This window comes from Salvia splendens, chromosome 16 (genome assembly GCF_004379255.2).
Source record: "Salvia splendens isolate huo1 chromosome 16, SspV2, whole genome shotgun sequence".
NCBI classification, from domain to species: domain Eukaryota; kingdom Viridiplantae; phylum Streptophyta; class Magnoliopsida; order Lamiales; family Lamiaceae; genus Salvia; species Salvia splendens.
The window spans coordinates 8,008,266-8,031,660 of NC_056047.1; the positions used below are offsets into that span (position 1 = coordinate 8,008,266).

At 42.3% G+C, this 23,395-nt stretch overlaps 1 protein-coding gene and 1 pseudogene across 1 annotated transcript; one reads left to right on the forward strand and one right to left on the reverse strand.

Moving 5' to 3' along the window:
• The first annotated feature begins 3,074 nt into the window (after positions 1–3,074).
• LOC121771284 lies at positions 3,075–4,749 on the forward strand (annotated as a pseudogene).
• Positions 4,750–19,927: 15,178 nt separating this feature from the next.
• Positions 19,928–21,436, reverse strand: LOC121769978 (vinorine synthase-like). The gene has a single exon (XM_042166763.1). It carries the CDS (start codon positions 21,260–21,262, stop codon positions 20,066–20,068), a length of 1,197 nt encoding a protein of 398 aa, XP_042022697.1. The 5' UTR covers positions 21,263–21,436; the 3' UTR covers positions 19,928–20,065.
• Positions 21,437–23,395: the final 1,959 nt, after the last annotated feature.

The following is a 23,395-nucleotide window of genomic DNA, read 5'->3' on the forward strand; positions in this document are numbered from 1 at the left end:
AAAGTGCAAAATAAATAAGTATTTTTTTCGTTCTACGTTAATTAAATAAGCTGGGACGATAGCACCCCAACTGGGAAACTTTTCCTTCATCACCATTCTTGATCACTCAAACTCATTCCAGGGAGTGGGAAATCTTGAAACACTAGAAATCTTGAATGTGAGCAACAATCATCAGTGGCATTCCAAGCATTCTGTCGTTTAATGTGTTGTACAACACCCTCACTGGTGCCCTGCCTGAAAATGAACATGAGCCATTCTCTTACAAAAGATTTTCTGTTTAGATTTCAGAAGCATAGGCAGCTGTTTGGAATTGAACATTATATGCTTTCGAGGGGAGGATTCCAAATTTAGCTCATTTGAGTATCCTCAACTACTTAGACCTCTCAAACAACAATCTTTCAGGGATAATCCCAAGTTTCTTGACAAAACTCTCCCCTTCCATCTCCTTAAATCTGTCCTTGATGGTGAGGTCCCTTCCACGGGCGTGTTTGAATGCCAAGCCTTGAAGAGCGACAGACACTACAACCCTGTCAAGGTGATAACTGCTTGTTCAAGCAATGATTTCCTTGGAAACAATTCCAAAGCACTCATTTATCAGTTTGTGTCAAATGGGAGCTTAGAAAAATGGCTACATCCACAAGAAAACACACCTAAGTTGAAAATTCTTCAAAGGATTAACGTTGCAATAGATGTAGCTGCTGCACTGCATATCTTCATCACCAATGCCAAACACCTGTTGCTCACTGTGATCACAAGCCACTTAAGGCCCTTCTTGATAGTGACATGACTGCTTGTGTTGGTCATTTTGGTCTAGCCTGAGTAGTTCCCAAGTTCGGAGCAAGATAAGTTTCAGACCAGTCCAGCTCACTTGCCATCCGAGGAACCATTGGATATACTGCTCTGGGTAACAACTGGTAATTCAAGAATTCACATCTAAAATCTCTATTCAAATACTCTTCGTCTAACTATAAAAACTATCTATTTGGAATCCTCTTGTTGGAAATTTTGACAGGAAAAGGGCCAGTCGACAACTTGAGCCGTCACCAGTTTGTGAAGATGTCTGTCCCACAAAAAGTCACAGAAATTGTAGACAACTCAGCTTTGTGTGAACAAGTAACAGGAAATGCTGAGACATGGAGTGCAGCTTGGAGCAGTTTGAGAAACGAGCAGCACGACTGCATCATCAGTCTCCTCCAAATTGGAGTTGCATGCTCGTCTGCATCACCAAAGGACCGGATGAGCTCGCACCAAGCTCATCAGCAACTGTTGGTCATTAGAGGGGACTTTCTTGGAGTATAAGAACATAGTAAACTTGCAATAATCACCACAAGGTTTATTTTTTCTTACATTTTAGAAGTATACATACACCTTATTTCTTGATCAAATAAGGATTCTGTCCTAACACAAATCATGTCTTGAAAGTAGAAGAGAACAATGTAATGGAAACCATCAATACTTTATATCAATCCATTTTTTCTTCCAAATTTATTGTAGCTAGACAACCCTGTTTACCACAAATTAATGTCCCTTTTGCGTTTATTATGTGCACTCTGATAATTAATTTGTATTGATGTCACAACTCTAACTACTAGTACATTGATAGGAGTAAAGGCAATTCTGAGATAAGCAGCACGAGTTGTGCTATCAGTTCACACGAATTTGAGGGGAAAGGGAAACTGCAAATATTTATTTATTGCTGTGAATCAACGAGAAATAACAATCCTCCGCAGAGGCCTACGACTACGTCGTCCAAAATACTGATCGCCTCAGTGATCATCTAATCTCCCTAGCTTACAAGTATTTATAGACTGTAGAAAATAGAGAATAACTAAATTGCATGAAAATAGGAACTGAAAACTTCTCTCCACGATTTGCTCAATCTACTTTTCTGTTTCACATGTTTCCTGATTTTTCTCCCCTGGCCAAACTACTCCTCTACCTCCTCGCGTATATATTTTCCACTCGTTGACCGTATCATACATTGAATAGTTTTGAAAGTACTAACATAGTTCACAAGAAAACGTATTATGTGATAATTTGTTTTGAATTAGCTTTTTTAAGTTTTAAAAATATGATGCCGATGCCCCCATATTGCATATGCATGCAATGTGGTAGTCTCCATCATGCAGGGGTTTCACCAAGCATGCATGATTGAGATATCCATCATTTTACATCCAAAAATACTTGCTATAGTGCTTCATTACAAGAACTTGTTATATAAAAATTCATGTGTTTTTTTTGTAATGCTAAACGACATCGCCAAAATGAGAAAAGAAAACATAAACATAAACAGATGACTATTTTTTTGGATTGTAGAGATTTAACCAAATTTGTAGGTACAAACAAAATTAGTTGGAACTTTTTTTTTCTGTTTCACAGAAATAAAATTTTCTTGTATACAAGGAAAATTTTGGTATATTGCTGACATCAATATTTGGTTCTTTAAATTGATGTTTGTTTAAATATGGGCAACAAACTCAAAGTGGGAAAATGATATGTACTTTTTTTTTCTTCGCATGCGCATCCATAAAAATGTATAACTCGGTTTCAAGTTGCATCACAATTCAAAATAAGCTAATTTTTCTTTTGCAAAATCAGATTAGATACTTGAGTACATATTGTGTGTGAGAATATAGGATCAGCATCTTGTACTTGGTGGGAATAACTCTGTTCCCACTACAACAGCACAATACATTTTCTATCTCATCAAATACAGTAGAAATTTTGATTGGATGCAACCTTGAATTAGGCACAAGTTAATGAATAAATAATGCAGTTCTATGTCACTGATTATTAAGGCATAATGATTACATTAATATAATATAATCCAAGCTAGTTTTGCCTTACTCAGATTGCCACCTTCAAGGAGTAAAAATGCTATCTTTTCTTAGTGGCATAACACGCCAAGAAACCAACCAACCAACATTAGCCATAATGTGATGCAAACCCCAAAGTTAATGCAAACATATTCACTGGTAACCATCCTTTTCTTCACTGTTTGTTTTCTCAGTGTATAAAAATGGCCATTTTCAAGAATCAGACAACACTGACACGCCCTCACATTCTTGTCTGAAATGGATGAGGAAAAACACCAACTTGTGGGAGAGAAAAATGGAGTAGGGAGTAAGCTGAAGCTTACAGTGGATGAGGTGGTGGAGGAATATGTGGGGTCGTTCGGATTCTTGCAGCTTGTGCAGGTAATCTTGGTGTCCCTGGCTAGGATATTCGATTCCCACTGCACCCTTGTCACCATCTTCACAGATGCTCAACCACAGTCATGGCAGTGCATTGGCCGCGAATGTGGTGGCACAACGGCTGCTTCTGTTTGTGGGTTGAAGCCAGGGACTTGGGAGTGGAGTGGTGGGAGTACAAGCTCCACCATAGCTGAGTGGGGGCTGGTGTGTGACCGTAGATTCCTCGCTGCTCTGCCAACGTCGGTTTACTTCCTCAGTTCCCTCATAGGTTTCCTCCTTTTCCCCACTTGTTTATTGTCTCAACTCAACATTGCTAAAAAGAGACAGAAAGCATATTAAACTTTGCATAAATGAGATTCAATAATGTTAAGACAGCATGCATCAAGAAGAGGTTTTTTTCCGAGTTTTTCTGAATGAGTTTTACCGTATGTGTTAACAGGCTCTGCAGCGTTTGGCCGCTTGGCGGATGGACGCTTAGGGAGGAAAAGAGCAGTGCTTGCTTCATGTCTCCTAACTGCTGCTACCATTTTCCTAACTTCCTTCTCCCCAAATATATGGATTTACTCTCTTCTCCGTTTTGCAAACGGGCTTTCCAGAGCAGGCATTGGTATATGCTGCCTGGTGCTCTGGACAGAAACCATTGGCCGGAAATGGCGCGGTCAAGTTGGCCAAATTGGATTTTTCTTCTTTGCAGCGGGGTTTCTGTCTATCCCCGTGATTGCTTATCCGACCAGAACTTGTTGGAGAACTTTGTTTACTCAGTCTTTATACTAATGCCCTTTGTAGCAGAGTCTCCAAGGTGGCTACTCGTGAGGGGAAGACGCGAAGAAGCTCTTGATGTGTTGAGAAGATATGCTAGAATCAATGGAAGAGAGTTGCCCCCGAATCTGAGTCTCCTGGAGCCATCGTCTACGAATGAGAAAATGGTCTCGGGCAAAGGAGATAATAAAGGCTCGCCTATTGAGAGACTGTGGAATACTAGATGGGCTGTGAGAAGGATGACAATGGTTATGCTCACAGGTTTTGGGATTGGTTTCGTTTACTATGGTGTTCAGCTCAACGTTGAAAACCTTAACTTTAACCTCTACTTTACTGTTGCCATGCCTGCTCTTCTCTGCCTCAGTGTTTCTCACCGGAATTTCATCAAAGGAAAGAGGAAGCTTACCTCAACTGATGATCGAGGCAGTTGGTTTCATGGCAGCTTCGACAGCATTTGATTTGCTGTACATCTACTGCGTGGAGCTGTTCCCTACAAACGTGAGGAACTTGTGTGTTTCCATGTTGAGGCAGTCATTGATGCTGGGGGCCTCGATTTCTCCCCTGCTGGTTGTGTTTGGGAGATCTAGCCCGTCTCTTTCTTTCCTCATATTTGGGGTTCTGTCCATAATCAGTGGCTTTTTGAGCTTGTGGCTCCCCGAAACCAGGAATTCTCCTCTCTATGAAACTCTGGAGCAACAAGCAGAGCAAGAAATGTTAGTCCACGGATATCGGAATGTAAATGTAAATATAAATGTAAATGTGTATCACTGCACCGTTTCTCCTTAGAAACAGAAGACCAAAGCAGCAGCATCCACAACTCTGCTCAAATGTGTGTACAGTTTCAAAGCTTTGCTCGACTTACCTTCAATTGCAATCCATGAATCCTGCTATTTTTACTCCCAACTTCAAATCGTATATGCATAGAGTATAAATCTGTTGGTTTCTGGATTACAAGAGATAACAAAACCGGGCGTAATACAACCCAAAAGAAAAGAAAAGGAGGAACTGAACTTAAAAATTACAACGTAGAATCGAAACTACTAAACCAGTATGATTAGCCGAGTCGAGGAGGCCTCTTCCCGCAAGACGAGATACGCCCCGGTAGTGCTCTTCGGTTTGGCGTGTCGTCCCCAAAGGTAAAACGGCTACGTCTCTATTGATGCAGCACCGCAATCAGTAGAGCTCCGGCGAACGGGATGGAAGAGAGGGCAGAGCTTCGACAGAAGGACAATGCAGAGAGAGGGAGAGAGCTTATGCAGAGAATGCTTGTATGTGTGTCCTAATGCAGTGGTATGGCTAGCCTATTTATAGGCCAAGCCACCATGCAGGGTCAACCAGCCATTGAAGGCTCATCATGGCAAATTCGTAACCGACGTCGGTTACAGGCGTGTGGCTGGAGTGTGCCACCCGTGTGTGGAGCGTGTGGATTTCTCACGTGGCAGCCGTGACTGTGCCTCGCTTGACGACGTGTCAAGCCACTTGGATTGCTGACTCGGCGGTGGTCCAAAAAGAATAGTTTGGGCCAAGCCCCAAGCCCAAAGACCACCCAAAGACCAATTGCCAAGATCCAAGCCCAAGATCAAGATCGGGCCAGGGCCCGAGGCCCGCGGCACGCGACCGCGACCGCGAGCACGTGCACGAGCACGAGCACGGGCTCGGGCTCGGGCGGCGGCGGCGGCGCGCGCGTGTGCGTGTGGGCTCTTTCACCCATCTTGGTCCACTATAATTATTAAGTAACATAAAGTCACTTAATTTATACACATTAAAAGATGTGTTAATCCTCCAATGTGGGATAATTAACACTAGTTAATTATTCCCTAAGCTCCAACTCCAAGCTTTAATTAAGAGCTAATTATGCCCAACTTTAATCCACTATTTCTCACTCACCGGAAATCGGATTTGAGAAAGTGAATATACTACATTTATCTACGTAAAATGTAGATCGACGCTATGTCATTTAATTTCACAAAATTAAATGTCTCGTCACATTTATTATTTGGTCAAAATCCATTGACCGGGCATATTTAATACCATGATTTCTACAATCCCCCACATGAGTGGAAATAGCCGAATGCATATGCATGCAGACACAAGCTCAACCCTCGAGAGGTATATAAGCATAAGGATAGGTAGTTGTTGACTTTGAACCCTCCATAGTCGACACCATCGGATACACAGACGGCTTAGTAGCGCGATGCTTTGAACTAATCCCCCACGGCGTGCACCGAGACAATGGTGTTAACGCTTAAACACCTCAACCTCATCCGTTCTCACGTTTTGTGTCCATTGCGGTCTTGGACACCACTTTGGATTCATAAGTGCGTTTTTTTATGAAGCGACCACACTTCGCACTTACATAGGTGATTCTTAGTCAAGTACCTTGCCATACTTGGTCTCTTTGAGAATTCCATCTCTTTGAGATCCTTAAGAACCATTAAAAGTCATAGACTTAGCCTTTACCACTAGGCAAGCTCTCCAACACTCTATTGCTCTCTAGGGAATAGATATAGTTTGAGTGTTTTTCCATGAACTCTCATAGCTTAGTTGTCCATTTGAACCAAGTTCTTGGGATCTCCAGTCATCATGGTTGGGTTACCACTATGACAATTCTTTAGTTTGTGGATTTCAAACCCATTCCCTCTAGCAACTTATTCATTTGATCACGGTTTAACCATTTGGTTAGCGGATCCGCTAGATTATCTATTGACTTCACATAGTCAATTGTAATCACCCCTGTTGTGATCAAATGTCTCACGGTGTTATGTCGTCGACGTATATGTCGAGACTTACCGTTATAGAAGCCATTGTTTGCCCTTCCAATAGCTGCTTGGCTATCGCAGTGGATCAGCACTGGTGGCACTGGCTTAGACCAACATGGAATGTCTTCAAGGAAGTTCTTAAGCCACTCGGCTTCCTCACCAGCCTTATCGAAGGCAATGAACTCCGATTCTATTGTTGATCGGGCTATACAGGTCTGTTTTGTGGATTTCCACGATACAGCACCACCCCCAATAGTAAAGACATATCCACTTGTTGAAAGTGAGTCTCTATTATCGGATATCCAATTGGCATCACAGTACCCTTCAAGTACCGGGGGGTATCTCGAGAAGTGTAGCCCAAGATTTTGAGTGTGTTTTAAATATCTCAAAACCCTCACAAGAGCTCTCCAATGCTCTTTGCTTGGATTGCTCGTGTAACGACTCAACTTGTTCACGGCACAAGCAATGTCAGGTCGAGTGCAATTAGTCAAATACATAATGCATTCGATCACCCGTGCATACTCTTCTTGTGCAACGGGCTCGCCTTTGTTTTTGCTCAAGTGAACGTCGAGTTCAATTGGAGTCTTAACCGGCGCGCCATCATAGGCTTTGAATTTATTCAATATCTTCTCAACATAATGTGATTGTGTTAAGATGATTCCATCATTCGTTCTTAGAATCTTCATTCCAAGAATTACATCTGCTAGACCCATGTCTTTCATGTCAAAGTTTCTCTTTAACATGGCCTTTGTATCGTTAATTACTTGAGTGTTGCTACCCAAGATTAACATATCATCAACGTAGAGACACACTATAACATGACCGTTATTAGTGCTCTTGATGTAGACACATTTGTCGCACTCGTTGATTTTAAACCCATTTGATAACATCACATTATCAAACTTCAAGTGCCACTGCAATGGCGCTTGTTTCAATCCATATAGAGATTTTACTAGCTTGCATACCTTTTTCTCTTGTCCAGGTACTACAAACCCTTCGGGTTGTTCCATATAGATTTCATCTTCTAGTTCACCATTTAGAAACGCGGTCTTTACATCCATTTGATGAATCTCAAGATTGTGCAATGCAGCAATAGCGAGAAGCACTCGGATAGATGTAATCCTTGTTACAGGTGAATAGGTATCGAAGAAGTCATGTCCTTCCTTTTGTTTAAAACCCTTTACTACTAATCGGGCTTTATACTTATCCACTGTTCCATCGGCCTTAAATTTCCTTTTAAGTACCCATTTGCAACCTAGAGGTTTCGCACCTTCAGGTAGATCTACCAACACCCAAGTGTGGTTTAGCAAAATTGAATCAATTTCGCTTTGAACAGCTTCTCTCCAATGCAGCCCGTCTGGGCCAGCAAAGGCTACTTTTATCGATGTTGGTTCTTCATCCAACATGTAAGCAATGTAGTCAGGACCAAAAGTTTTTGGTGTTCTGACTCTATTACCACGTCTTAGTACTGTATCTTTTGGATCGGGCCTTGCACGCTTGCGCGATTCAGGTTCCTCATCCGCTGATTTAGAACTAGTGGCTTCTTCTTCCACTGGTTTAGAACTAGTGGCTTCTTCAATTCTTGTCTCAGAATTGGTTACGACTTTTTCTTTGTCTTTGCAAGGAAAAGTATTTTCGAGAAATACGGCATTCCTTGACTCAATTGTTGTCCCTACTGTGATAGTCGATATTTCAGACTTGTGAACAATAAATCGATATGCACTACTGTTAAGTGCATATCCAATGAAGATGCAATCAACCGTCTTAGGTCCGATTGTAACTTCTTTGGGCGAAGGAACCATCACCTTTGCCAAACACCCCCACACTTTGAGGTATTTGTAAGATGGCTTCCTTCCCTTCCACAACTCATAAGGAGTGACATATTTTCCTTTGAGAGGGATCTTATTCAGGATATAGTTGGCTGTCAAGACAGCTTCCCCCCACATGTTATGTGGTAATCCTGAAGTTAGAAGCAGTGCATTCATCATCTCTTTTAGAGTTCGATTTTTGCGTTCTGCAACACCATTAGATTGTGGTGAATATGGAGCAGTTGTTTGATGAATTATACCACTTGCGTTGCATAACTCCTCAAACGGGGCTACATATTCTCCTCCTCTATCGCTTATAATCATTTTGATTTTACAACCAAGTTGATTCTCAACTTCGTTCTTATAATTTTTGAACGCCTCTATTGCTTCATCTTTACTTCTTAAAAGATAAATGTAGCAATATCTTGTGCAATCATCTATGAAAGTGATAAAGTACTTTTTACCACCTCTTGTTTGCACCATCTTTAAATCACATACATCCGTGTGAATTAATTCAAGGGGTTTTGTGCTTCGTTCAACCGAATGAAACGGCAACTTAGTCATTTTTGCTTCAAGACAAATTTCACATTTATCTTGATTATCCACTTCATTAGCCTTTAGTAAATCTAAATTTACTAATCTTTTAATGGCTTTTGAATTTACATGTCCCAATCTACAATGCCACAAATTTGAAGACTCGGTCAAATAAGAGGAAGTAGATGCTTTATTATTATTAGCCAATGGCTTTGCAACACTGCGAGTTGCTACACTAAGCTTGAAAAGCCCATCGGTTACATAACCTTTTCCGAGGGATTTTCCAAACTTATACAAGACAAACCTATCAGACTCAAATACAAGTTTAAACCCCTTATTAACTAGTATTGATCCTGACACTAGGTTCTTGCGGATGTCCGGGACATGCAGCACATCCTTCAAAGTGATTGTGACGCCAGACGTCATCATGAGAATCACGTTGCCAACGCCGAGGATTTCGGACGATGCTTGATTCCCCATGTTGATTTTCCTTCCTTCAACAGCCGTGTAGGAGGCAAACTTGCTCCTGTCGGAGCAAACATGAGCAGTAGCGCCGGTGTCGATGTACCAGCCTCTCTTGTTATCAACAAGGTTAACCTCTTCAGTGACCACTGCAATGAGGTCGTTCTCATCCCAGTCTTTGAACTCCTTCTCAACGACGTGGGCTGCCGGCTTCTTCTTCTTGATGCGACAGTCTTTAGCAAAGTGGCCTGGTTTGCCACACTTGTAGCAGTCGCCTTCAAACTTCTTTGAAGGCTGCTTTCCCTTCCCTTTGTCGTTTGGACGGTTTGGGCGAGGGCGTTTGTTGGAGGGACCGCCCCGCTCCAACAGGTTGGCTTTGGCTTCATTTGGGGTGAAGCCCTTAGCCTTTTGATCACTTTTGCGCACGTCGGCCTCAATGCGCAACTTCACGATCAAGTCTTCAAGGGTCATCTGCTTTCGCTTGTGCTTGAGATAACTCTTGAAGTCCTTCCAACTTGGAGGGAGCTTGTCAATGATCGTGCACCTTAGGAACTTATCGGGCAAGGTCATCCCTTCAGCCACTAAGGAGTGGATGATCATTTGGAGGTCTTGGACTTGCTCCATAATAGGACGAGAATCGACCATTTTGTAGTCATTGAATTTGGCTACTATGACGTTCTCGGTGCCTGCAGCATTATCTATGCTATACTTCTTTTCTAGGCTTTCCCACATTTGTTTAGATGTGGTTACATTGGAGCATACATTGTAGAGGCTATCATCTAATGCACTTAAAATAAAATTTTTACATAGATAATCCCCTTTTCTCCAAGCTTCATAGTCCGCCATGACTTCGAGCCTAGTCTCTTGGTCACTTGGCGCTGGCGGCTCATTTTCCGTGAGGAAGTTGGCGACGCCCAATGTTGTCAAGTAGAACAACATCTTCTGGTACCACCGCTTGAAGTCAGATCCTCCAAACTTTGGTGGCTTCTCGGCGGGTGGCATCATTCTTGGTGCCATAGGTGCCGCACTTGGTCCATTGAAGGAACCAATTCCGTTGCCCCCGAAGGAGCCAACAACTTAGTTGGGCATAGAGCCCCCCATGTTCGTGTTGGGCATAGTGCCCCCCACATTCGTGTTGATCCCGGAAGATCCAACACCAGTATTGAGCCCGAAGGCACCAACACCCGATCCATTAAAGGATCCGAAGGAACCACTAAAAGTGGAACCAACCGAACCACCAAAGGTGGAACCAGTGGACGCCCCGAAGGGGTTGTCCCAAACCCAAGGGACGGTGGATGAGGCAGTTGGGAAGCCGGGGGTTGGCATCATCGAGGGAATCGATGAAGTGTTGACCGGTCCAGTGGTCGCCATGGTGGAGGGAATGGCGGCGGCGGTGGTGGCAGCAGCATTGTTGGATTCAGTCGACATCTCCAGCAAAGGTTTTAATTGTTTCGAAAGTTTTAGTTCAGTTTAGGAGGTCCAAATCCCTTCAAAGGCAAGTTTATCTCGTCTTGCGATTGTTGGTTTCTGGATTACAAGAGATAACAAAACCGGGCGTAATACAACCCAAAAGAAAAGAAAAGGAGGAACTGAACTTAAAAATTACAACGTAGAATCAAAACTACTAAACCAGTATGATTAGCCGAGTCGAGGAGGCCTCTTCCAGCAAGACGAGATACGCCCCGGTAGTGCTCTTCGGTTTGGCGTGTCGTCCCCAAAGGTAAAACGGCTACGTCTCTATTGATGCAGCACCGCAATCAGTAGAGCTCCGGCGAACGGGATGGAGGAGAGGGCAGAGCTTCGACAGAAGGACAATGCAGAGAGAGGGAGAGAGCTTATGCAGAGAATGCTTGTATGTGTGTCCTAATGCAGTGGTATGACTAGCCTATTTATAGGCCAAGCCACCATGCAGGGTCAACCAGCCATTGAAGGCTCATCATGGCAAATTCGTAACCGACGTCGGTTACAGGCGTGTGGCTGGAGTGTGCCACCCGTGTGTGGAGCGTGTGGATTTCTCACGTGGCAGCCGTGACTGTGCCTCGCTTGACGACGTGTCAAGCCACTTGGATTGCTGACTCGGCGGTGGTCCAAAAAGAATAGTTTGGGCCAAGCCCCAAGCCCAAAGACCACCCAATGACCAATTTCCAAGTCCAAGATCAAGATCGAGATCGGGCCCGGGCCCGAGGCCCACGGCCCGCGAGCGCGAGCACGTGCACGAGCGGGCGGGCGGCAACGGCGGCGCGCGCGTGTGCGCGCGTGTGGGCTCTTTCACCCATCTTGGTCCACTATAATTATTAAGTAACATAAAGTCACTTAATTTATACACATTAAAAGATGTGTTAATCCTCCATTGTGGGATAATTAACACTAGTTAATTATTCCCTAAGCTCCAACTCCAAGCTTTAATTAAGAGCTAATTATGCCCAACTTTAATCCACTATTTCTCACTCACCGGAAATCGGATTTGAGAAAGTGAATATACTACATTTATCTACGTAAAATGTAGATCGACGCTATGTCATTTAATTTCACAAAATTAAATGTCTCGTCACATTTATTATTTGGTCAAAATCCATTGACCGGGCATATTTAATACCATGATTTCTACAAAATCAAGTAAAGAAAACTTCATTCAATATTATTTGAATAAAATCTCTATACGCGAATGTCGGCATTGACGAGGCAGGGGCGGGCGTCGATGAATCGGAGGACGTGTCCTCGTACGGGCAGGGGTGCTTGTGGTCGGGGGCGAGGCGGTAGTTGACGGAGGCGACGACGGCGGGGACTCGGGCGGCGAGGTGGGTGCAGAGGTGGTCGAAGACCTTGGAGTCGGGGGCGTATTTGGAGAATCCGCCGCCGTGGAAGTAGACGATCAAGGGGAGGGGGGCGGGGGCGTAGGAGGCCGGGGAGAAGAGGTGTTGCATGCATTTCTGATTCTATATACATATATGCATGCAACGTAATAAGGCAATGCAGCAGCAATGCAACATAGCAACAATGCAGCAGAGAGTAATGAAGATGTGGATGATGAGCTGGCGATGAGTTGGAGATGAGCTGACGAGTAAAGAGAGAGCTGACGTGGCAGAATGAGGAGTAGAGATGAGTAAAACAGAGTATCGGTCTTCATTAGAGCATCCACAATGGTGTCCGGAAAAGAAACCGGACACCTCCTGCCACGTTATCTGGACAAGAAACTGGACGCCACGTCATCTGGACACCCAATTCCACAATAGTGGACTAGCAACTTGACTAGCCACAATAAAATAAAATAACAAATTCATCTAAAATAAATTCACGCAAATACGAATTAAATTTACGACACAAATATGAGAAAATGCAAACATTTCATAAATTAAAAAAATAATTACATCCTAAAAAAATACAAAATAAAAAAAAGTACAAAATAAAATAAAATTACAATCTAAAAACCCCTTCAACTTCTACACACGTGGCCTCGCCTCACTCCTCGTCGCCGCCTTGGCCAGACCCGGCCACATCGGAGTCCCCGGTGCTTCCAAAATCTGGAGTCTTCAAATCGGCACACATACTCTGCATGAGATCAAAAAGCACCTCCTTCTCCATAGGGTCAGTCGCCGCACGCCATTCACGTATGACTTGGAGCAAGCTTTGATGATCCTGTTGACGAGCGAGACGCTGGAGCTCGGGATCCGGTGCGAGAGAAGGGGCTTCGATTGGACCTCATGAGACCCGCAAGAGGCTCCCCTAGCTGCCCGTTGCGCCCTCTTTTGACCAATCGGGCGAGGGTGGCCAGAAAATGAGGGGGGGTCGGGAACTCTTCGACACCGTCGGGGAGCTCGTGGGAACCGGCGCTGCTGCTGAAATCGCCGAAGAGGTTCAGCCGCTGCTTCTTCGGCCAGTTGGTCTCGACACCCGCTCGAAACTTTTCGGACTCCATCAGGATATCATAGCAGCTCCAGTAGCTGAACTCCTTATGAACCCCCGCCAGTGGAAATTGGGCCTCCGACTTCTTCTTCACATCCTCCAGTGTTTGGCCACTGGACATCATGCGGAGATTGTTGGTGTAAAACCCCGCAAATCGGGAGACCGCACATTGGTCCCACTGCTTCCGGCATTCCTCCCCGGTGTGTGGCTTCCCGTACGGGTGAAAACTCTTGTAGGCTGCTGCTATTTTAGCCCACAAGTTGATGATCCTCTGATTGTTGGACCGCAGAGGATCATCGCAAACACTGATCCAAGCCCTGGACAGCGCGACGTTCTCCTCATCCGTCCACTTTGTCCTCTTTGACTTTTGCACACCGCCTTCAGCCGACTGCGACGACTCGGCGACCACCCCTTTGCCTTTGCCTTTGCCCATCCTCTTCGGTGGACCACGCCCTACTGATCCACCACCGAAGAGAGGGGCATCGTCATCATTGAGGTTTATACCCAATTCATCGAGCAAGAAATTCTCGTCCCCAGTGAATTGAGTATCCACTGGGGTCGATGTGTGGGAAGAACCAGTCAAAAAGTCAAGAGTGAGCCGGTAGACATTGTCCCCCCCGGACTTCCCTGCACCCCTGCCATCCCCTGCGTCCCCGCTGGCCATCCTGGCATACCCGACTGCCACCCCGACATCCCCGCTTGCCACCCGACATCCCTTGTACCTCTGGCATCCCTTGCACCCCCGTCATTCCCGGCATCATTCCCGGCCACGGGTACATATTGTAGTACCCGCCCATCCCCCAACCACTTCCAACAGGGAACGTTGGAGTTTGCGACCCGGTCGTCGCTGGAGGAGAGTCGTTGTTGTTCTCCATTTCGCGATATTGCTCTTATATAGAAATTAAGAGAGAGAGAAACTCGTAAAAACAAGTGGTGCGATTGAAAACGAACTTCAACGACCCATATATATAGAGTTTCGGAAATTTAAAAAAATGGAAAATAGCGCTAGCCGAAGCGCTCGCCGATTGCACTGCTGCAATGTTAACTGTATTAACTGTGTTAAACGTCAAGCAGTAGTAGTGAACTTATTACTTCATTCAGTCATGTTATTACTTCATTCCGTTAGTTTATTACTTCATTCCATCAGTTTATTACTTCATAATGTGTTATGACATAATTGTCTCTCAGTTGAAATAAATTCAGTATGTAATGAATGCGAAAAATAACACAACATAATGAACTAAATGAACGTTAGTAATGAAGTAAATGTGACATTTTATTGAAATACAATGTTAACTGTGTTAAACGTCAAGCAGTAGTAGTAAACTTATTACTTCATTCAATCATGCTATTACTTCATTCCATTAGTTTATTACTTCATTCTATCAGTTTACTACTTCATAATGTGTTATGGCATAATTGTCTCTCAGTTGAAGTAAATTCGGTATGTAATGAATGCGAAAAAATAACACAACATAATGAACTAAATGAACGTTAGTAATGAAGTAAATGTGACATTTAACTTTGTTAAACATCTTATTACTTCATTCAGCCATGCTATTACTTCATTCCATTAGTTTATTACTTCATAACAAAAAGTACAAAAAAAATTAAAAAAATTAAAAAAAATTAAAAAAATTAAAAAAAATTAAAAAATATATAAAAAAATAAAAATAATAATTTAAAAAAAAACGTTTTTATTTAATAAAATATTAAATTAATTGTTAATTAATCATAACCACAAGATTAAGAAAAATGAGTGGCTTAAATTTGATCTCTAGTTCGGTCTTTTAGAAGGGTTCGATATTGATCACAACTCTCACATCATATAATCTAAATATTCACTTCAAATCAACATATAACAATCACAACATAATACATTTAAAATTAAAAATGTGATTTATACACACCTGATTATAAGATAAACATACTAAAACTCCTGATTCCGACTCTTAATTTATAACTCTCGATCAATTAGATTCCGAGTCTTAATTTATAACTCTCGATCAATTAAAAACCAAAGTGTATGTTGTGGTAAACTTCTTCCCTAACTGCCGAAAACTCTCTTCCCCTTTTTATTTTCTTCCACTCCACTATTTCCATAACTTTTATTTACATAAATATATGTACGGATGTAATTAAATGCAAACGCTAAATATTTTACACACTCCAAACTATGATTTAGATCATTAAAAAATGTCAAAAGATGATAAAATAATAGCAATAAAAAATGTCAATACAATGCCAACGGTTAATGCCGTGTTAAAATTTTGTTGACAGTGTTGACATTTTTTGTTGCTAATTTTTATTACCTGTTGACATTTTCTAATGATCCAAATAATAATTTTGAGTTTGTACAATATATAAAATTTACATTTTATCGCTAGCCAATATATGTATTAACATGTATACTCACGTCGGCTGCTTACCGACGTATACATATTACTAGGATTGTTATATATCCAAGTGGTATGTCCTTAGTTAAACACATGGTACTACACGTCCTGACGTCCCTTACATATCTAATTGTGAGGTAAAGATAACGTACAAAATAAATAATTTAATATTCTAAGTATAAAAATATAAATAAAACTCTCTTAGGAATTAGAATACTCATTATATTCACTTTGTGAGGTAAAGATAACGTACAAAATAAATAATTTAATATTCTAAGTATAAAAATATAAATAAAACTCTCTTAGGAATTAGAATACTCATTATATTCACTTTGTACCTATAGCATATAAGAACGTGTATGCATATTATATACTCCATTTCCAAGCGCTAGACACTTCCATGCACACATTCGCATTATTACACATGCACACACTTAAAAGTAATTATTCAGTATTTAAGGTAAACTTACACATGCACAAATACACACTTGCAGATATATATATCATATGATTATGTAAATAATATTATATGCAATGACAAATAAAAATATATCAATATGCAAAATGATGCTTAAGTTAGGGATGTCACAGACCATGAGACGGGAGTCTAGACTCTAGAAAGCTTACAAAATTCCCTTTACACCCTATTGGAGAAACAAATCTCAAATTTAATATAGTAACTTGGAAGACACATAAGGATTGAGCTAGAATTTGAAGGGAAATAGGAAAAAAAAATCCATATGAATTTTTCTCACCTTTTCTTCTCTCATAATGCATGCATTCATCAAACTCTCTCGTTTCCTATCCCACTGGTTGCTATGTTTTGCAACTCCCGTGCAGATCGGTGAAAATGAGCTCTGTTTATAAGAGAGTTGAGCTTTTCCTTTTATTCTTGATCAGCCACCCTATAGTAGTAGAAGAAAACTCATATAGGTTGCTTTATTTGTCAAACTGCATCAACGGAGACATTCACGGAAGGAAAAGATTGCAAGAATAATTGATAGGCAAGATTTATGGAATTAATGTAAAACATAGTATGTCCTAGAATAGATTGGTATATTTTCCATATATAGTGGTGGCAAATCCTCCCTATATAATGAGGGCTGTAATTCATCATAAAAGATAACGAAATATACAATCACCTTCTCTACTCCTAAATTCTTTGTGCTCCAAATGCCTAGCAAGAGGAGTTCCGCCTCTCTCGATTACCATTGTTAAGATAGTATCAGAGTAGGAAATCAACAAAAAGCCTCAAATGGAGGTCAGTCAAATACACACTCTCGAGCTATTGATCGAGTCTATCTCAAATCTAATTGATTTGTACAAAGCCAACACCAATCAAAACCAAATATCCTACCACCCGAAGAACTTCGGCGTAGAGTCCATTCCTACTGCAGGAACACCCGCGAGCCCCTGGCTTCCCAAGAAATCCCAAAATCTAAATCGAGTCCCTACTCCGAAGAAAACCAGCGGCGAATCTGCCACTACTCCGAAGAAGACCAGCAGTGGCGCTGCCTTCTGCTCGCGTAACCGCCGCAACGGTCAGCAGCCGGCGGCGCCGACGCTAGAGCTCTTAGAGGGTGAAGGAGCGTCAGTGGCTTTGCGGTGGGAAACGGGGAAGAAGCAGAGGAGGTGCGGGGCCAACGCACCGACGGACAGCGCCTATCCATCGTCCTCGGCTGAGCGGCCGGACTCCCGCCGCCTCTTTTGCCGGCCAGCAAGTCCTCCACCGTCCTCAGCCTCGGAAGCATGTCGGCCATACCTCCAGCCTCCAGCCTCGGAAGCATGTCGTCCTCAGCATCCATATCGCATAGTGACGACGTCTTCTCTGACAAGCGCCTATCCATCGAAGAGCATCGACGGCAGCTTTGCGATGAGAAACGAGGAAGAAGTGAAGAAGAATGAAGGGGAGGCGGCTGGGGTTTCCGAGAATGGGGGGATCTTCAATCAAATACCCAGACTCTTACAAAACCAAAATTCAACCCCTCTAATTTCCCTATACTACAAAACCCACCAACGAAAAATTAAAAACCCAAAACCGACCCCATTCCTCCCAAAACTGCCAAAACATTGCAGATTGCTCCTCAAATTCAGCCATTTACTCTGTGTAAAAATTCTTTTGAATCCCTGGCATGTTCTTCAACCTCACAATCACATACCAAAGACACCCAATGGATATTTGATTGCGGGCTACCGACACAATGTCATTTGATACCTCAGATTTTTTATCCATTTCAAAATCAGAAAAAACCTATGTCCAAACTGCCAGTGGAGACCTAGCGCAAGTCCGGGGGGCGGGAACAATTAATATTTCTCCTACTTTACGCCTGTCTAACTGCCTTTATGTTCCGTCATTATCACATAAGCTCTTATCCATTAGACATGTGATTAAGGAACTGAACTGCAAATTACTGATGCAACCGGAATTTTGTATGTGGATGGAGACGATAGTTGGGCGTGGCACTGAACGATGCGGACTGTACTATGTGGATGAGATAGCCCAACAGAATACTGCGATGCTGACTCACGGACTGACAGACAGGCAGACTTGGCTTTGGCATCGTCGGTTAGGACACCCATCTATAGGATATCTTCGTCTACTTTATCCTAAATTAACTACTTCTATGCAGTCTTTTCATTGTGAAACTTGTCTGTTGGCCAAAAGCCATAGACACTCGTTTAAGTTGAATAATACTAGAATGAACAAACCTTTTGCGTTGATTCACTCTGATATGTGGGGCCCTGCACCTGTTACTGGGGGTCAAGGATTTCGTTATTTTGTGTTGTTTGTGGATGATTATTCTCGTATGACCTGGGTTTATTTTCTGAAAAATAAGTCCGAAGTTTTTGAAAAATTCACAGATTTCTATACACTTATCCAAACCCAATACAATCAGAACATCCAAATCCTTAGGTCAGATAATGGGGGAGAGTTTGTGAATGGGAGAATGCAAGACTTTTTCCGAGAAAGGGGTTTAGTCCACCAAACTTCTTGTGCGTATACTCCAGAACAAAATGGGGTAGCAGAACGGAAAAATAGATACATCCTTGAAGTTACTAGAGCCCTCCTAATCGAGTTCAAAATACCTAAAACTTTCTAGCCCGAAGCCGTAGCCACCGTTGTCTATCTCATGAACCGCCAACCTACTGGAATCCTACAATTCAAAACTCCCCTAGATACTTTCTCCAAACATTTTGAATTACCCTCTTCACTGTCGCTTGAACCTAGAGTTTTCGGCTGCTTAGTCTTCGTCCATATTCCTAAACATGAGTGTACTAAGTTTTCACCTTGTGCCCTCAAATGTGTTTTCTTAGGGTATGGAAAAAATCAAAAAGGTTATAGGTGCTATGATCCGGCTACAAGCCGTATGCACACGACAATGAATTGTGATTTTGTCGAAGGAGAATACTTCTATAGCCAACGGAAAACTCCTCCCGTAAAACTCCTCCCAACGCCCACACAGCGTCTGAAACTCTGCCCTGTGATTCATTTGTCCTCAAGCAGGAAAGCCTTTCAACCATTGTTATGTTATTCCTTTCCTACTACTATACATTTATTATATTTGTTTACTAGGAGTAGTTAACAAGATGCCATGGATACTTTTTTTATACAATTAACAGTTTTGAGGAGCAGAGGCTTTCACGACAGGAGAGATGAAGAAGTCTGCGTATTTAAGTATACTTGTCGACGAACTCCAAAGTTTGCGTATTTATTTCTATTTTAGACCATCTCCAATGGTAATTTAAAATCCAAAATAGAGTAGATAATTAGTTCCAATAATTGTAATTTCTAGGTTTACACTAAAATAAATCTATTTCACTTTTTTTAAATTGTGCAAGAAAATATTATTTTAAATTTGAATTTAATGTAAATAGCTGGATATTTTTTGAACACATTCTAATTTTGGAATTAATAAAAACTCTTAATTATTATTCCAGTACAGCACATGATGCAAACACAATTTTGAGGCAGAGTCGAAACAACTTGATGGGGTGTTGAAAGTATGCATGAACCCATTACTTTAATTAGCATGGACTCATTACTTCAATAATGCATGCACCCAAAAATCCAAAGCATTAAATTCTGTGAAGAGGAGTGCAACACGTTGAGATAACAAGAAACTCAAAACAACACGGCATTTATAACATTATTGAATCGTACATGGCAGAATCTTCCGTTTATAGCTCCATGCCATAAAATATTAGTAAAAGGAAATAAATACTTATAGAGACATTTTAATTACAAATTACTACAAGTTACTCATGAAAAATGAGGCTTGAAATTTATCCATATCAGATTTGCTCAATATAATCAACGCCTCAATTCCACCACACTTTGCATCAGATAAATAAACCGTATTCATGAACGGAAACCAGCCCAGCCCGATCCAAACCGGTTTTCCCAACCCGAAATCCACCTCGTGAGCCGGAAACCCAACCAGGCTCGAGAAACCCAAGCAAACCACATTCTCATTATCAATCAGATCCGCATTCTCTTCCATAAAATTCCTACCAACGCCGTCCACCGCCTTCACCGCTTCCCGCATTTTCCGGACAACCTCAGCGCCGTCGTCTCCCGCCCCCGGAGTCGCCCTCGCTTGCCCCAATATGTTCCCGAAGCTATATTCGGACATCGCCGGGTCGACCCGGCTCCTTAGGTTTACTAAATGCAACAGCGCATAAGTTTTATTCGGGTCGAATCTCACGTCCGTGGCCGATATGAACCGGGTCCATATAAAAGCGGTCAAGGCCTCAGACCGGCTCGGCCTCCGCCCTCCGCCGGTTGAGTACCTTTCCCGAAGGGCGGATATCTCCGACTCCGGGAAAGTGAAAATCCTCTCCACGTGCTCTTCTTTTGTCAGGTCCGTGGCGGCGGCCCTGTCCACGGGAATATCCCGTGGTGGGAAATATGTTGCCGCCTCGAACCTGGGGATCGGCGTAGCGGCGGGGGAGGACCAGGCCTTGGCTAACATGAAGGCGGATAAGGCGTCTCCCACCTTGTGGGACATCGAGATTGCGACGGCGACGCCGCCGCAGCGGAAGTAGGTGGCCTGAACCGCCATGCAAAGGCCTAAGATTTTTTGGGGGTTTGCGAATTTGTAGGTGTTTTGGGGGTGTGGATTGGTGACGGCTTGAGAGAGGGAGCAGTTGGCTTCGGCTTCGGCGAAGGGGACGCCGGCGTCGTTGCAGTCGACGTAGAGGTTTCCGACGAGGCGGCCGGCGAGGGGGTAGTAGATGGAGAGGGTTTTGGAAAGGGATTGTTTGAGGTGGTTTGAAAATTGGGATTTGGAGATTTGGGGGTTTGATGAGTAGAAGTAGACGATGGGCATCAAGACTGGAGCAAAGATTTGATCAAGAAAGGAAAGGTAGTGTTTTTGGAGAGATTTTGGGGTTGGAGAAGATGGTTTGATGGTTGCAATCGATGTTATTTTTGTTTCAAGCTTCATAACTCAAAATTTAGTTTGATGGCTATTGGTTTAATTCTCACCACAACACAAGAATTGTATAGGTGCAAACGCAGCCTCCTCACATCTAAATAATTGAGTTCAAAATGTGTGTGCGCGTGCATTGGTGCCAACGCAGCCTCCTCACATCTAAATAATTGAGTTCAAAATGTGTGTGCGCGTGCATTGGTGCCAACGCAGCCTCCTCACATCTAAATAATTGAGTTCAAAATGTGTGTGCGCGTGCATTGGTGTATAGGTAGAATGATAATGTTTGAAGCAGCCAAAAGTTTCGGGTATAAGAACAGAAATAAGACTTACTTATTACCCATAAAATCCGAAAATAGATGACCAAGATCTAATAATTTTCAAAGATTTTGCGATATCATCTTAAGGGTATTATGTGCGCAGGGAAATAAAGGTGCATTAAATCATTTTTTGAGATAAATACGTGTTAATTTGTTCAATGATATGTTTGATTTAATATATTTATAACTGTTCAATAAAGATGTTTTTTTTTCAGTTAAAAATGCTTTGGATGATATTGTTTGGTCGATGCTATGATATTTTATTCAATGTATTGAAATGTTTTATTTTTATTCAACTTGATTTCTCCTATGATATACAATCCTTTATATAGGACGTGGATTATAGGTAAAGATTTATCTTAATTCTACTTGCCAATTACACGGTGATATCAATCAATTCCATATTTCCCTTGATTTCCTTCCTTGTGATTTGATCTTCTTTTATTTCTTTCCAACACTCCCCCTCAAGTTAAGTATGTGATCATCCATACGTAACTTGCCCAACACCTCATGAAAATTTCTTGAGTCCACAACCTTGGGGAGGATATCTGCTAGTTGGTCGTCGGATCTGACAAATGGTAGTTCCACAATCCTTGCCTCGATGTTATCCTTGATGAAGTGCCGATCTACTTCAACATGCTTTGTCCGATCATGTTGCACTAGGTTCTCTGATATGCTAATGGTTGTCTTATTGTCGCATAATAGTTTGCAAGGACTAGAGGGCATCAACTCTAACTCGGTCATTAGTCTCTTTAGCCATATGATCTCGGTTAGTCCGCTTTTGATCCCTCGAAACTCAGCCTCTGCACTTGACAAAGCTACAACCTTTTGTTTTTTACTTCGCCAAGTGACTAAATTGCCGCCAACAAAGGTAAAGTACCCTGCAGTTGATTTTCGATCATTTGGATTTCCTGCCCAATCAGCATCTGTGTATCCGTGCATGTCCATATGTCCATGCTTCTTGAACATGACTTCATGTCCTGGTGTTCCCTTCAGGTAACGGACAATCCGCAGAGCTGCTTCCCAATGAGCCGCTTGTGGTTGGTGCATAAACTGACTTACCACTCCAACGGCATATGCTATGTCAGGCCTAGTATGGGACAAGTAGATCAGTTTCCCAACTAAGCGTTGATATCTCGAACGATGAGTAGATTCAGCTCCTTCTACTATCCGCAAACCGTGGTTCTGGACCATAGGCGTATCTGTTGGCTTGCAGTCCAGCATTTCAGTTTCTGCTAACAAGTCGAGGACACACTTCATTTGATTAATGAAGATTCCTTGTTGAGATCTTAGCACTTCTATTCCCAGAAAGTACTACAGTAGTCCAAGGTCCTTCATAACTCAAGAAAGATTTGACCAAGAAAGGAAAGGTAGAAGTAGACGATGGGTGATACGATTATTATTATTATTATTATTATTATTATTATTATTATTTAGTTAGTTAATTATGGATTTGCATATCTTTTTCATATCTTTTATCTTGCTCATTAAGTTAGTATCCACTATTATAAATAGTGGACATTGTTAGTCATTTTGATCATTCAAGAAATATCAATTATCCTTCTATTTTATTTTCTCTTACTCTCTTTCCTTTCAAACGTGCAAAATGCACAAAACCCTAATTTTGAAGCCGGATTGATCGATGGGCAAAAGCTCCCGTGACGTTTATCGCAAAATCTACGAGTTAAGGAACTTCATTCTTAACAATTGGTGCTTTCATTGAGAGCTCTTCCTTCGAATCGCTGTCTACATGTCGTACGGCTACACTGGATATCAACTCCGGCAGGCGGATTACACCCATGGCAGCCCGTACCTCAACCCATGCTCC

Bases quoted from the DNA above. Each gene is read 5' to 3' on its own strand.
- LOC121769978 (XM_042166763.1), bottom strand. From the start codon at position 21,262: ATGAAGCTTGAAACAAAAATAACATCGATTGCAACCATCAAACCATCT.